The sequence below is a fragment of the Vidua macroura genome, chromosome 9 (genome assembly GCF_024509145.1).
Source record: "Vidua macroura isolate BioBank_ID:100142 chromosome 9, ASM2450914v1, whole genome shotgun sequence".
Classification (NCBI taxonomy): Eukaryota; Metazoa; Chordata; class Aves; order Passeriformes; family Viduidae; genus Vidua; species Vidua macroura.
Window position 1 is genome coordinate 15,651,580 of NC_071579.1, and position 14,349 is coordinate 15,665,928.

The 14,349-nt window shown below is 37.2% G+C and overlaps 1 protein-coding gene across 2 annotated transcripts in view; it reads right to left on the reverse strand.

Moving 5' to 3' along the window:
* Positions 1-6,648: 6,648 nt before the first annotated feature.
* Positions 6,649-14,349, reverse strand: part of ABCD3 (ATP binding cassette subfamily D member 3) — a 28,306-nt gene continuing 20,605 nt past the window's right edge. For both annotated transcript variants that reach the window (XM_053985380.1, XM_053985379.1), the window contains exons 16-23: positions 13,307-13,370; positions 12,871-12,948; positions 12,713-12,778; positions 12,529-12,618; positions 12,223-12,342; positions 11,658-11,762; positions 10,226-10,282; positions 6,649-9,492 (exon numbers count right to left, since the gene is read on the reverse strand). In XM_053985380.1, coding sequence (XP_053841355.1) covers positions 9,415-9,492; positions 10,226-10,282; positions 11,658-11,762; positions 12,223-12,342; positions 12,529-12,618; positions 12,713-12,778; positions 12,871-12,948; positions 13,307-13,370 — 658 coding nt within the window. In that variant the 3' untranslated portion in view covers positions 6,649-9,414. The remainder of the gene's footprint in view (positions 9,493-10,225; positions 10,283-11,657; positions 11,763-12,222; positions 12,343-12,528; positions 12,619-12,712; positions 12,779-12,870; positions 12,949-13,306; positions 13,371-14,349) is intronic.

A 14,349-nucleotide genomic window follows, 5' to 3' on the forward strand; every position in this document is an offset into this window, starting at 1 on the left:
ATTGTTATACCAATAAAGGTGTCACTAGGAAGAAAGACTAGGCCCAAACATGTGGCCACTTCAGCACTGTATGGATTTAAGATTAAGCCAGACACACAGGGAATGGATATGAGAAAGGGAAGGCTTTTCCTATGCACCTAAGTTCCCTGGCTCCTCTTCTAAGCAGGTTTCTGTAAGCAAGCATGTTCCTAATGATGCTCCCTATTCCCCTGTTCCACTTAGCTCTATCTGAAAAAGGTATCCAACTATTTCAAGTGGATAAATACATTTGCATAGTTCCCTCACACAGTATTTGTGTCCTCTCCTTGTGTAAGTGAATGTGTAATACTGCACACTTTAACAAGCCTGCTTTAAAACCACATTCTTCTTCACACAAGCAAATAAAGGCTGATGCTGTTCTGCTGCTTTTCTGTCAGCCCTAACAGCAATACAGACAATAAAATTACTGCCATTACTTAAAATGAACAACTGTAGAGGACTTCATAAGCGTATGATAGATATGGCAGCAAACAGCTTAGCTATTTCTAGCAGACTCAGCTTTCCAGTGTGAGAAGGCTGCTGCTGAGAGGCATGTAATGATAAGAACGTGATTATGAGCTTAACTTGGATCACTAGTTATGTGGCAACTCAGGACAAAGAGTTTTCTGCATGAAGTAAGAATAAACAGCTGTGATAGATTACCCTGTCGGTTCAGTTTTGTTAAGCTGATTATTTTGCAGGTTAGTAGTGATTGCCACATTTCGGAACCTTGTAACACACTTTATCAGACCCAAGAGTCAATTGAATAATCTTTTAATTACACAGATTTTATCCACATACAACTAACAATGCTTTCTATAGTCTATGTTTGTCCTGGTGTTCCTGTTTGAGAATGACAGGAAAAGAACAACCTGCTGGACAGGACAGAAGCAGAAACTGGTCAGCTGAAAATCTTTCCACCACCCTTAGGTGTGGTGTTACTCACCATGGCATATGCTCCCTAACAGACTATGCCCAGTCAGTCCCTTACAAACTGCCACAGAGAGCTGCCCTTCCCTTATTTGATGGTGTGTGTCCTCCAAGGCTCTACAGCAGAAATTTTAGCAAAGCTCAGGGCATAAAGATGTGCTGCAGATCTCTTTCTTACAACATATAATGAGAAACCTTCCCACCAGTGAGATCCTTCTGCTTCTTCTGGCACAGGCTCTCATTCAACCCACAGAGCCTCTTACAGCACCCCCAAAGGACCCAGAAAGAACATCTTTCCCTGTAACTCCTCAGCCTCTAACTGTAGCTGAATTAGCCAAGTTCACAGCAAGATTTCCCTCAGGGGTGGTTTCTTCCATAAAACCTGCCAGTACCTGGCTATAAACATGCAGCCACCTTGACTGCCTCCAGGGTTTCACAGCCAGGCTGTCTCAGATGTCCTGTTTGCAGAGGTTGTGCCTGTTTCTCATCTTGTCAAAAGTGACATATTTGTGTCACCGGTTCCTGTAAGACGCTCGAAATGCTTCTGCTCTTGACTTCCCCTGGCTCCTTTGTTGATGTTTCTCTTCCTCTCCTCCATCCCCTACTCATTCCCATTACTTATTTTTCATGAGAGATGAACCCACTGCCTTATTTCTTCAGACAGGTAGGCAGGATCTCATTTTAATCAAGAGATAGAAACTGAATAAATCCATATCCCTTAATCACAATCAAAAACATATCAATAGCATGGAAGCTTTTTTTTTTTTACCTTCTACAGCTCCCCTTGGTCAGTATTGTTCAGTATTGGTCAGTAACTTCCAGAACATTCACTGGCACTGCTCCAAGTACCTTACTGCACCTAATTACATTTATGTGTAATTTTTTTAGTGTCTTGTTTAAAATAGCAATGAAGTTATTAACATGAACTTTACAGTTCCAGATCTCATTTATACTCCTTGATGCATTTTCTTCTTTATTTTTACATTTTCTACCTTATTACTTCAAGAAATATTTAACTAGCAAAGTACTGACATTGACAAATACAAAAAAATATTCATTAAAAAGAGGCTTAATTAAAACTCACTTTCCTTTCAACAGAGTAATATTTTCCCAGTGAGATCACATGGTAATTTTTTAATTAGTTATTCAGTAATTACACAACTCAGTTAAACAGCTAGTGTATTAGAAGAGCTAGAGTGACAAGTGAGATTTTAAAACCTACTCCAATAGGAAGCACTCATTATTCCAGGGAAAAATGTGGGTTTGTTAGTTGAGTTTTTTTATTTTAAAGAGTGCATCCTTGATTAACAAAAAAAACGCTTTCCCTCTCTTGCCTTCATACTTTACCATCCATTCACCCCAAATATGTACATCTCCACAGAGATAATGCTCAGTCTGATTTTCCAGCTTTCCACTTGATTCTTAACATGAACACTTGCTTGCAGAGAGCACCATGGGTGCCACCACAGCCGTGTGTCACTGTGGTGGGACCGCGCACACCGCACCCGCTCCTCGCTCCCCTCGCAGCCATCCATGGCAGCAGCGGCCCTGCATGTACAGCTTCTACCGTAAGCCAACTGCACAGCAGGAATTCTGCAATCTGTGTCTCGTTTCTGTGCTTTGTGGCCTAGAAAAGGTGACACCAAGTGGTAAAAAAGGGCATAATCAATACATTAACAAGTCAAATGTTTCTAAATTACTAACACGCTGAGATCCAGTTTGAATCCAGATTTCACCAAAATTTGGAGGAAAAGGGCACAAGAAATTTATTAGATCCTCTCTTTTCTAATAATGAAAATGAACGGAGAGACTGAACATCTCAATAAGATCTGATATTAAGGGCAGGAACAGCTCTCTTCTCCTGAACACTTCCCATATCCTATTCAGTGCTTCCCTCTGATAGCTTCTCCAGGAATCTTGGACTGCAATATACCCTGTGTTGTCCAATATTCAAACATTGCTGGAAACAAGGCCCCAGTTAATATCATCAATACTTACCTATTGTTCGCATGTTGGTGTTGAAGCCTGCATAAAACCATACTCCTTTCTCCTGACAAACTTTAGTCTCAGAAACTCAGGAATAGCAGAGAATTAGATTTTCATGCTGACTGTTAAGCTTCTTACCAGACTTTCTTTCCTCAGTATCCTTCAAACAGAAAACAGAGCCCTCTTACTGCCCTTTTAACACTTAGAGGAATGGACTAAGTACCTTACAGAAAGAACTGTAGTCTTCTAGAAGTACTGGAAAATGTTTTGTTACTGCTGCAGGTGTTATAAATTGAGCTGTAGAAGCCCTGTGAATTATGCTGAAGTACAAGCTGTGTTTGGAACTGTGATAACATGCTATCCAGTGGCAAGGAAAAGGAAGGCATGGGTAGGAATAGCTGTAAGGCAGCTGTGTTTGAAACTGGGGCTATTTTGGGCCATATGTGCTTTGAGTTCTGCTGAGCCTGTCTTGAAAAAGCAACCCCAAAAACACCTTTTGAAAAAAATGACTTTCCACTCCACAGCCAGTAATAGGCACAAGAAGTCACAACAGGTCCCAGCTGAGAGGCTGCTCTTCTGTACCTGTCTCTCAAGCAGGTCCATGAAGAACAAACTCAGAGCCAACAAAATACATGGTGCCTGCAGGAACTACTACTGTCTGTGAGACATGGCCCTACTCTGGCACCTCCCTGCCACCAGCATGAGGCACCCCAGGGCCTGAGGGGCAGTTACAGAGGTAACACCCTAGGCATGAAGAGAATGTGCACATCTAACCTCAAGCAGCCTTTCTAAAACTCTCTGCATAGAACTATTGTAAATACAACTATTTTCATAATTGAAAAAAACTGAAAGGTTGGGTTTTTTTTCTTAATCTAGTTAGCATTGGTGGGCTGAGCTTTGACCTTGGACCTTAATTCCCTATTATGCTCCAAAAAGTTTTTGCACATGGCTCCTGGCTTTTCAGAGAAGTCTTGTTGCAATATATAATACTGCATCCAAGTTTTAAGAAGCCTCTGGCACACATGCTTTCCTTTTTAATCATTATTTTTTCCCAATACATTAACCCCTCTACAGATACTGCATCTTTCAGTGTGTTACCATATCTATTCCATCAGTTGCTTCTGACATAGCTGTGTTTAGCTGTTGCTTTTGTGGCAACATATTCCTGCAGTAAAATACTACAATTAAGTAAATAAATAAACATTAGCTTATTTTGGGGAGCGCCTTTACACTTACCATGATTCACAGTGATTAAAAGTAGCCAATTGTTTTTTAGGACCTACTTGCACTAAACCACTCAGGATAAGGAGATTAAGGGTATATTTGGTTACATAGAATGCCTCTTCAATTGCACACATGGATTGTCTTTCAGAGCAGCCTCCCCCAGACTTTCAATAATCAACCTTAAAAAGTTAGCTTTGATTTCTGCCAAACTCTTAAGTCACTTTAGTGGAGAAAATTTCCTTAGTCACGTAGGTGGAGTTCCCCATTTCTGCCCAAGTAAACTAGTCTCAGCAATTTTTTTTTTTTTTTTTTTTTTTTTTTTTGTGTCTAGACAGAATTGACCTCATTTTTCCAGTTCTGTTCTATTTTGGTTCAGCATCATGTGTAGATGCCACTTGTTTCCTAAAATGAGGGATGGGTGGGAAATAAAGGATGTTGGTTTGTGGACAAGCAGAGCACAGGGCTGGGCATTAAAACAAATGCGCTCCTTTCACCAGTAAAAGCAATTGTGATGATCTTCATGGTTCAGACTTGCCAAAGGTCACTAAGAGAGAGGTTTCTAAGCAGTGTAAGAGAGATTGTGATTAAGCCTGGTTTGTGAAAGATCTATTCCACATAAGTAGAGTGTCCAAGTTTCCCTTCTTTCCCATTTTAAAATGCCAACTGGATGTTTATTCTTGCATTGTAGCATTCATTGCAGGATTACTGGCAAAATGTCTTCAGTTTCCCAAGTCAATCCCCATAGACTTTGCTTAGACATATTATTCCTATTTAATCCCTGAATTTACTGTGTTTTTCAAATTACTCCCTTAAAACAGCTTCTGTCTGTGAAGTTCCAGGCTGCTTGTCACCTGACTCTGCTTTCAAATTCAAGGAAAGAAAATGATGCAAAAGTTCAAAGAAGGCTTTGAAGATAACATTTTTTCTAAGGTTTTTAACATGAAAGACAAGCTGCTTTCATAATAATCTAACTTGGCTATATTTCTGTTTCAAGATGAATGATAGAATGGTTTGGGCTGAATAAAACCAGTTTCATCCTCTCTTTGAATACATGTGACAGGATGGATTTCATCAGAACATATAAACAAACATAGGAACCTGTAATGTGCATAGCCACTCTAAACTTCCCAGTGAAGTTTCAGGCATCACAATAAAAACCTGTGTCCAGACCACTGGCAAGGGCCTTGAACCACAACACGTGAAGGGAAAAGCAACGAACCTACCTCTTCCTTACACAGCTGCACATCCCTGATTAGTAAAATCAAGACAGGTCTTTCCATGCTCAGGAAAGAGACTGGCACAAACCATCTGGCTATGTACACCTAATAAAAAAGCAAATAGATTATACATAGAAATAACTGCTTTGACCAGCAGCCTTGTAAGCAGAAATTTGAACTTGCACACTGTCATTTTCTTGACAGATGAAAGTTGTGGTTTATTTTCTCTATAAAACCTAGCCAACCTTTTCACCCCACTATTTTTGCAGTGGGATTTCAGATGATCATTACCATGGATGTTTCTATGGACATCTCACGGTACCAAAACCAGTTAAATTTAAATTTTAATAATGGATTTCTAACTTCTACCTTAATGTATCTAAAAAATAAATTTATGTATTAAACATCCCCTCCACAACACAGAAATTCCTTTCTTTCCTCCTCTAACTCATCAACCCAATTGAACACTTTGATTTGTAAGACTGCATTCTTGGTTAAGACATTTTCCTTCAAAGGGAGCTCTGCCCTTTAAGAATGCTTTACAATACACTTGTTGCACAACTAATCTCAGTTAAGAAAAAATCTGTACTAGTTAGCATTAGAAAACACTGATCACTTAAAAATCAGTCAATTCGAGCATATCTTGGCTGCACTTTTACACTACTGTGTTTCAAGTATCCTGATAGCTGGTATGCCTACCACAACAAAGGACAACAATTGAAACTTACAAATACAATAAAGGTGGAAAAATATTAACTTATTATCCTCAAAGTACAAAGATTAAGGAGCACTCACAAGAATTACATACTGATGTTATGCTAATCTTATTCAGGCCCTTCTAAAATCAACAAAGGGAAAAGAAGTGGCCAGGAGACAAAGGAGAGAGAGGCCAGGATCACAGAATATTCTGAGCTGGAAGGGACTCACAAGGATCATGGAGTCCAGTTCTTAGGTCAATGGCTCGTACATTATTAGCACCAAGCTACAGCCAACTGAGCCAATCTCAGTGCAGACTTCAGGCAGATTAATGCATCGATAATCCCACTGCTTTAAGTACGTGTCTTCAAGAACTGAACTCACGTACTTGGTTAAGCCTAAACCAGATGGCATCACCTGGCTGATTCCAGGGCAAATTTCAGACAGTACTGCAGATTTTCAAAGCTGAACACAAAGACAATTGGCTCATTGAGCAACTTGGCATTTTTTGCATATGCATTTACTGTATTATTACAGAATTCCTAATCACATCATTAAGAAACACAAAAAGCCTAGATATATTTTATCTTTAGGTTTTTTTATTATTATTATTTCAGAGGCACTTAATGTCTTACATTTACATAGCGCCATTTCCCCCTCCAAAACACTTTACAGTATTTACACACAGGAATGTTTCCCACCGTTGAAATGCAGCCATCTGACTATTTCCAGTACCATCTTCAAAGCACCAGCAATTTGAGACTGAAAGTATTCATCAGTATGTTGTCTATTAAGGTAGTTCAGAATTCCATTTCATGAACTTCCAACTTGTGCTATTAAAGAAACATCACTAAAATACAGTATCACAGTGCAATTCTGCAACAGGACTGAGACTCTGAACATTTTCATTAGATTTTTTTACAATCTCTCATTAGATCAAGTCTATCTCAAACACTTTAATGTAAGGCCTTTTAAGAATATAATTCTGAAATATCATTCTTTTTTATATTTTCTTTATAAGCCTCCTTACAATCAAGCAGAGAAGAATATTTTTCTTTCCTTCCAGTATATTTAGAAACACCAAGTCCTGGCCCTAAGGAGACACCAGCATCCTCAGTTTCAACAAACTTCGTGGCACCTAAAAGCAAACCTATTCCTCCTTGGTTTTGGAGATGGATTTGTTTGTTTGCTTGTTGTTAGTTTTAAAAATAAATACAAGACTACACAAAATTCTGTTACATCCAGTAAAATTATAAAGTACAATTGGGATTGGCTGCGGGGGGCAATGTAAGTGTGCTGTGTGTGGTTTTACTTGTTAGGATTAAAAACACATTAAAGTATCCCAAGTTTACTACTCCACTGCAAAAGACTGCCCCAATCACAAAGATCATAGCAACTTTCTCAGTTTCGAGAATTTTTTCTTTGTCTCTCTAAAAGGCTACTAAAACATCCCTTCCAAGAGAAGAAGCTGCATTTGTGCTGAGAACTTTGACAAAAAAATACCCCAAACCAAAAAACCATTCCACACCAACCTATCTGGCATCCCTATTTCCATGGTTGCACTTGGAAAAAGACTATGACCTCACGCAGAGCATGCTGCTACCTGCTATGTTATGGCTGATGTGAGAACCTGAACAAACAGGACCAAGAGATTAGTGAAATCAGGCACCTATCTGCCTTCCTGTAAAACAAGCACAAAAATTATTCTGGTACCTTATTCTCTTGAATATGCTGTACCTCAGAGAGAAGCTTTATGATCTTCATTGATGCATTATACTCAGATTCTACTGTGGTCACTAGATTCTTGTACCAGAATAGCTGTTTGCATTTGAGTACTTTGAAAGAATACTGACAGACAGGGGCAAGAACTATGATAAAAAGAAAAATATTAACAGCTAGCAATTTCAACATGAAAGAAATTTACTAATCAAACTGGGTAAAAATTAACAAACAGCAGTGCATCCAAGTACATATTCATTTTATAAAAAGTAGGGGCTTTTTAAAATCGAAACCCTCGATAAAAGATCCACAAAGTACAGATGTATTGCATATGTTATGCATGCCTTCATGTAGTGCATTCCTATATTACATCTTACATGGAACACTAAAAAACTACTAGACCTTCACTGTACAACAGGTATTGTAATTTTTTTGTTTTAAAGCCTAAACAGCAATTCAGTTTGAATTATACCTTCCTATTCCCTGATCACAAAAAACACCTTGCTGCATTTATGCTTGTCAAAGTCAAACGACAATCACAGTAATCATTTGTATGGAAAAACAATTACAGTAAACTATTGTAAGAGTTTGGTTCCTTTGAGGGGATTTGGAAGCTGGAACAGGAAAACCAGCAAGGACTGGAGATCCTTACAAAACACAAAGAATCACTAGTAAACAATTTGTATCGGAAATCAAGAAACATTATGACAATAAAAGAATAAATGTGAAGAATGAAAGCATTGTTTCAGGCTTCACAGTCCAGAAGACCAAACAGAGAGTACCATTATCACTTGCTTTCAAATTTAGACGTGAAGGGCTGCTAAAACTATAAGATCATCGCATTTTTTTGAAGAGGGAGAAAAGGAGGAACTTGGAAAAAGTAACTGCTGTGTTATAGGACTGAACACAGGACAACTGTCTGCTATTTCACAGATTAACATTTCTGAGCCCATTATAACCTCTACTGATTTGAGGAATGACTGGACCCACATTCTTTTCTGTTCCTTCTTGAGAGAGTAATTCGTTTCTTCAGAGCTAAAAACATTCACAAGCTTCTTTGATACAGGGATCACTTTTTTTTTTTTAAAACACCAGAAGGAATTATTTTTGTCTTTTAGTTTCAGTTCATCCTTTTTCAGCAAGGGCACATTGGCTACATCACAAGGTTTGGACAAGGAAAAGGCTCTTTCATTGAACAGGGCACAGATCTGAAGATGGGACAATGTCCTGCACTGTGTGAGATCTCTCTGAAACATGCATAGAACAGAGCAAAAATCCAGGACTGCTTTGCAGGAACAAGAGAGGTAGCAACCCTAATTTTAACAGGGCTTTTCACCGAAGGGAAAGAAGGTCTACAAAAGTCAAATCAGCCGATTTCAAATGGTTTGCATCCCAGGATGAATCAGGTTACACTAATTTAAGCCCAATTTAATTTAGGCAGGTTTTTAAACCACAAGAATAAGGACATTCTTAGTACGTATCAATAATTACACCAACATATACACAATTAGCAATATCCTACATAATAGTAAATGCTTAACAAGCTGAGTAATTTTATGGTACATTGTCTGACATTCTACATATTTCCTGTAATCATCAATCTCTAGCAGTTCAGTTCATGACTTTAAGACCCAAATTCAACTGTGTCTTCAGTTATTTTCTTGAACTCATAGTTTCCTCGGCCATCCATATGCAAGTAGAACTGAAAAAAACCAACATATGTTATTAACTAAAAATTACTAGCTCTATAAAGACCTAAATAAATTATATATTGAAGTACTTTTTAAAATCTTTAATAAACATTTAAAAAGTTCTAGCAAAATCTTAAACTCAGAGGCTAAGCTGCTCCCACCTCACACGTCATTAAATTCACCTGCCTCTGTAAAAATGTCAAACTCTATTTTTGCATATCATACATCAGTCTGCTAATAGCCACATCTACACTTAACACTGTTCTCTTGGGTTTTGTGTCATTATACTTAGGGCACAGATTCATCCCCCTGTATGAATTGAGTATTTTTATCCACAGGTACAGTCTGTCTGCATAAAAAGAACAGTAAAATCTTAGTTTGCAATAAGAAAGTCCATGTCTTAGAAACTTTTTTTTAAAGTATAAATGTATTAGATATAATGAAAGCAAAAAAATCCATGCTGCTTACTGAATTCTAGTTCAAGGATTTTTTTGAGTCTATGAAAGACTTAAGCAAGCCTCTCATATTTTATAGATACTTTTAAAATTTTTGGATTTCATAACTAAAAGCATAAGAATATTTCAAAAAGTAAAATGAGATTATGAAAAGTAAAACCTTATAAAAACCCAAACAGAACATGAGCTATTAGGATGTAAAATGATAACACCTCGAATCACCAAGTCAATTTCATACAGTCAGTCAACAAAACCCAGAAATATTCTTAATAAAGCTAAGATTACATACATCATGATGTTTCCAGAGTGATTTCCTGTGGGAAACAGTGAAGAGAGTGATGCCAACCTATATGACAAAAATACCCACAAAACAGTTAATTCTTCTCATGGCTAAAGTGTTATTAGTTTTTCAGTATTGTATCAGATGAAGATCTTAAATTCATAACCACAAACTTTCAGACTATTATTAACACTATACATATATAGCTTTTATTACAAGATTTTGTGGGGCAGGGTTGGAGGGGGGAGCAATCAGGAGGGATTTATCATTTTTAATTGATTTCACTATCCTTTTGCTCCTAAAGATTTGTCAAACATAGAATTAACTGAGTGAAAGAGGCAAGGCAGGAGGCAGGTAAAACAATAAAGCTGGTGAATAAAGGAATTTTAACAACAAAAAAAAATCCCAAATCCACAAAAGCAGTAATCAATTACACAGAGTGACAATTTAAAGTGAATAACCTTCCTTTGTTTCCTTTCAACCTAGCCAACTATTCATCCCCAACAGTAGGAGCAAGGACAAAATGAGTCTGATGATAAAGCAAGATAACATTTTTTCTTTCTGCAAGGACAGCCTAATCAGGAATTCTATTTTTTCAGCAACATGCACTAGCCACTTGGCCACTTTGCACTAGCCACTTTGACAAGCACAAATGAATATTCATGTTAATAGAATAAGAAGCATATGAAAAATCTACTTTAAAAATTGTCAGGGTATTGATAGCAATGTGGTAAAATCAGTTCATGAAATAATGCTCTTTCTCCTGCAGAGTCCTCACCTAATGTCCATTCACTACTCCAGAGGGCTCCTTCAGTTTCAAGCACCTATTTCAGTGGATGCACAGCTTTGCTCCGCTATCATTCTGGAATACTGCTACTCAGTAACTAATGTCATTTCAAGCCCTTTATTTCCCAGACTCGGGTGTGAAATTGAATCTTTTTGATTTCACATAGCACTATAGAGAATCTGAAATGGTGAGTTTTAGAGGACAAGGCAACACAAAGCTATATTTAACATCATCATATCTTCCTAGAGTGCTTGGCTTTTCGTATCTCAAAATAGATGGAAATGTTAACTTCCAACCTTTTACTTCTGTTGCCCTGGCCAAAAGAAGCCTTTTGAACAAGAAAGCATTCTACAATTTTAGATTATTTGGTCCTAACTTGACATTCTAAGACTCTATCTGGAAAAGTAAGGTTACTTTGCAATTAGTAAGAGTTCTCTGTATATCATAGAGGCTAAATGTACACCTAAATTATCCTGGGACTACAAAATGATTAGTGAATTCTAGTGTGCATAAAATTGTATGCCCCTCTAAGCTTTTTTCCAGATTTTTAAAAGAACTTTTAGTGTGAATTAGGCATAAGGAAGAGTGAACCTTGTACCATTTTACATTTCTTGTTAATGTACAGAGAGATAATTCCAGAAACAAAGAGCTCACCTTTCGGCAGTGGCTGTAAATGTAGCCCTCTACATCCACACTAACAGCACTCGTGCACTCATCCAGAATTGCAAACTGGGGCTTGTGATAGAACAGCCTTGCCATCTGGAATGCAAGCCAAAAAAAAGGATACTGTGGATACAGAACTACCAGCAACGGTGCAGTGTTAGAAGTTAAACTAAGAATTAGTGTCCAAAAATCTACTATAGAAAAGCAATTAAGTTGGTACCCACTGAAACCTGAAAACATCCAAAAGCTGCACATTATCTTATACTTTTTTTTAATCAAGACTATTTTAGAAATTCTGTTTATACTATGAAAGCACAAGACATGGTGAAAGGATGTTTAAAAGCCAGTATTTACTTTTAAATTTTGAGTACAAAGCCCACTATTTTCAGTTCTTCTCTCAGTATTTAGGTATTTCACATTTTGGGAGTTTCTTCTAAGTCAAATACTAATACTTATACTAATACTAATATTTAATAAATAAAAATAGCTTACAGTTCAGATTTTATTTTTTACTTATGTTCTGCATTTGTTAAGCATTTATGCTTTTGAGACATACTGCCATTCTCTGTTTTTCTCCCCCGCTGAGTACATCCATCCAGTCCTGAACACTATCCCAGCCTCCTTCACGTTCCAAGATTTGACCCAACTGGACATTATCCAAGTACTCCTTCAGCACCTTTTATGGAAACAGGAATGACAAATAAAAAAAGCTATAAAGGATTATACCATAACATTATCAACCCTAGTAAATATTAAGAGTCCTATTAAATGCAGTGCTTTTCATAGCAGTTTCAGTATTTCTGAATTGGAAGCATTACTCATCCTGAGCAAGACAAAGGGTTAATGAACTAATTATCATTACCTGGTCAGAAATCCCTTTCTTTTTCTGATCTTCCAAAGTATCTGGATATATAACTTGATCTCTGAGCGTTCCAAGAGTCATGTATGGTCTCTGAGATACAATTAGAACCAAAAAGATATGTCAAATATTTCTACACCTAGTCAAAGTACAAAGAAAGCGATTACTGTCAAGTACTTGGTCTCACCTGAGGAACATAGAACAATTTTCCTCTTACAGGTTTTGTTAAACGCCCACCAAACAAAGGCCACAACTGCAAAAGGAAAAAGATAAAAACTTGACAAAAAAGTCCAATCACAAACATGCTTTTTCTTCTCTCCTGTTTGTTTTATAAAGTTCCCTTACCTCACCAAGAACACGGAACAGGGAGCTCTTCCCACACCCATTTGGCCCACAAATCAGCACATTTGCACCAGATCTAACCTAAAATTGCAAAGCCAGCACATAAAATGGCAGTGAGAAAGTATTGCTGAAAGTTTCTACAATCAATAAGACAATCTAGTATCATCATATGTTTCTACACAACTTTCTGACATTACAATGAGCAATTTCCAGCAAAAATTAGGTTTTTTCCCCAACTGGTTTAGCACCAACTACAGCTGGAAGAAAATGCACTTGTAACAATAAAATCTTTTTTTGATAAAATAGCTTATTGCCTTTTTTATAAACTAACATGACGATTTGTTTGCACTTTTCTTATAAATAGGATGACCTTTGAAGCTATCATCTTCCCTTGAAAATTTTTTATTACTATTGTTTCCTATGATACTAAAAACCTTACCTCAAAGTTAAGGTCTTCAATCAAAACATCTCCATTAGGTGTCACCAATGGAACATGATCAAACCTGTATGTATTGCAAAGTTAAAAAAGAAAAGATAACAGTTGTCTAAAAGAAGCTAATACTGCATGTTTACTTGAGAGATTTAAGGCACTGGGAAACATCTCAGTACTTCATTCACTTTCCAACTATTAACAGCTTAAGGAAGTTCTTGAAACCCTAGCTTTTAAACATCTACATCTACAGGTTTGGTTTTATCCCCTGTATTTGTTTTTTGAACCCTTCTAAGCCTTTGGTCTCCAAAACATCTTGTGGATATAAACCTACATTTAAGGATGCATGGCATTTTAAACCTAGTAATGAAGTATATCTCACTAGTTCTACAACACGCAATGAATGACTTCTCTGCTCACCTCCCCCTTGCCTTGTTTTTTAATGAATTAAAATAGCTATATCATCTCTTTTCCCCCTTCCTTCCTGTCTTTCCCCTCTATTTCCCGATCTGCTTTCCACATTGTCCAGATTGAGATTATTTGATCTTTTAACTGGCTGTATTGTATGCCTTTAAGTACTAGTGCTATGTCAGTGCCACATTCCTCAGACTGCAGAGAATGTAGGAACATCAAGTACAAGTACATCAACAAAATTTCTAAGCATGCAGAACTAAAAGCAAGTACCTTCTAAATGAGTAGAAACTTGCCCCTGATCTTTAAAGTTGAATTATATAATGGAATAAAGTCCATAACTAACATATTTCTAAAGGAAACAAGATGGTCTGAGAAGTCATATTCTAAAGAACAGTAGGAATGTTACCGAAAACACCAAGCCCAGAGAGCAGAGTATGTCTTCTGCTAATATGAGAGGATAAGGATTGGCTAACAGAACAGAAATGCTGAGTGGGCATGAGGTGGAATTACTAATAAATAAATTAAAGTTCAACAGGAACTGCAAATTGTAATAATGGGTATTCAGACCTCTATTAATGGTCGCAGAGAGAAAGACTTAAAAAAAGTCTACATTAAAAATATTGAACTATTGAACTTGG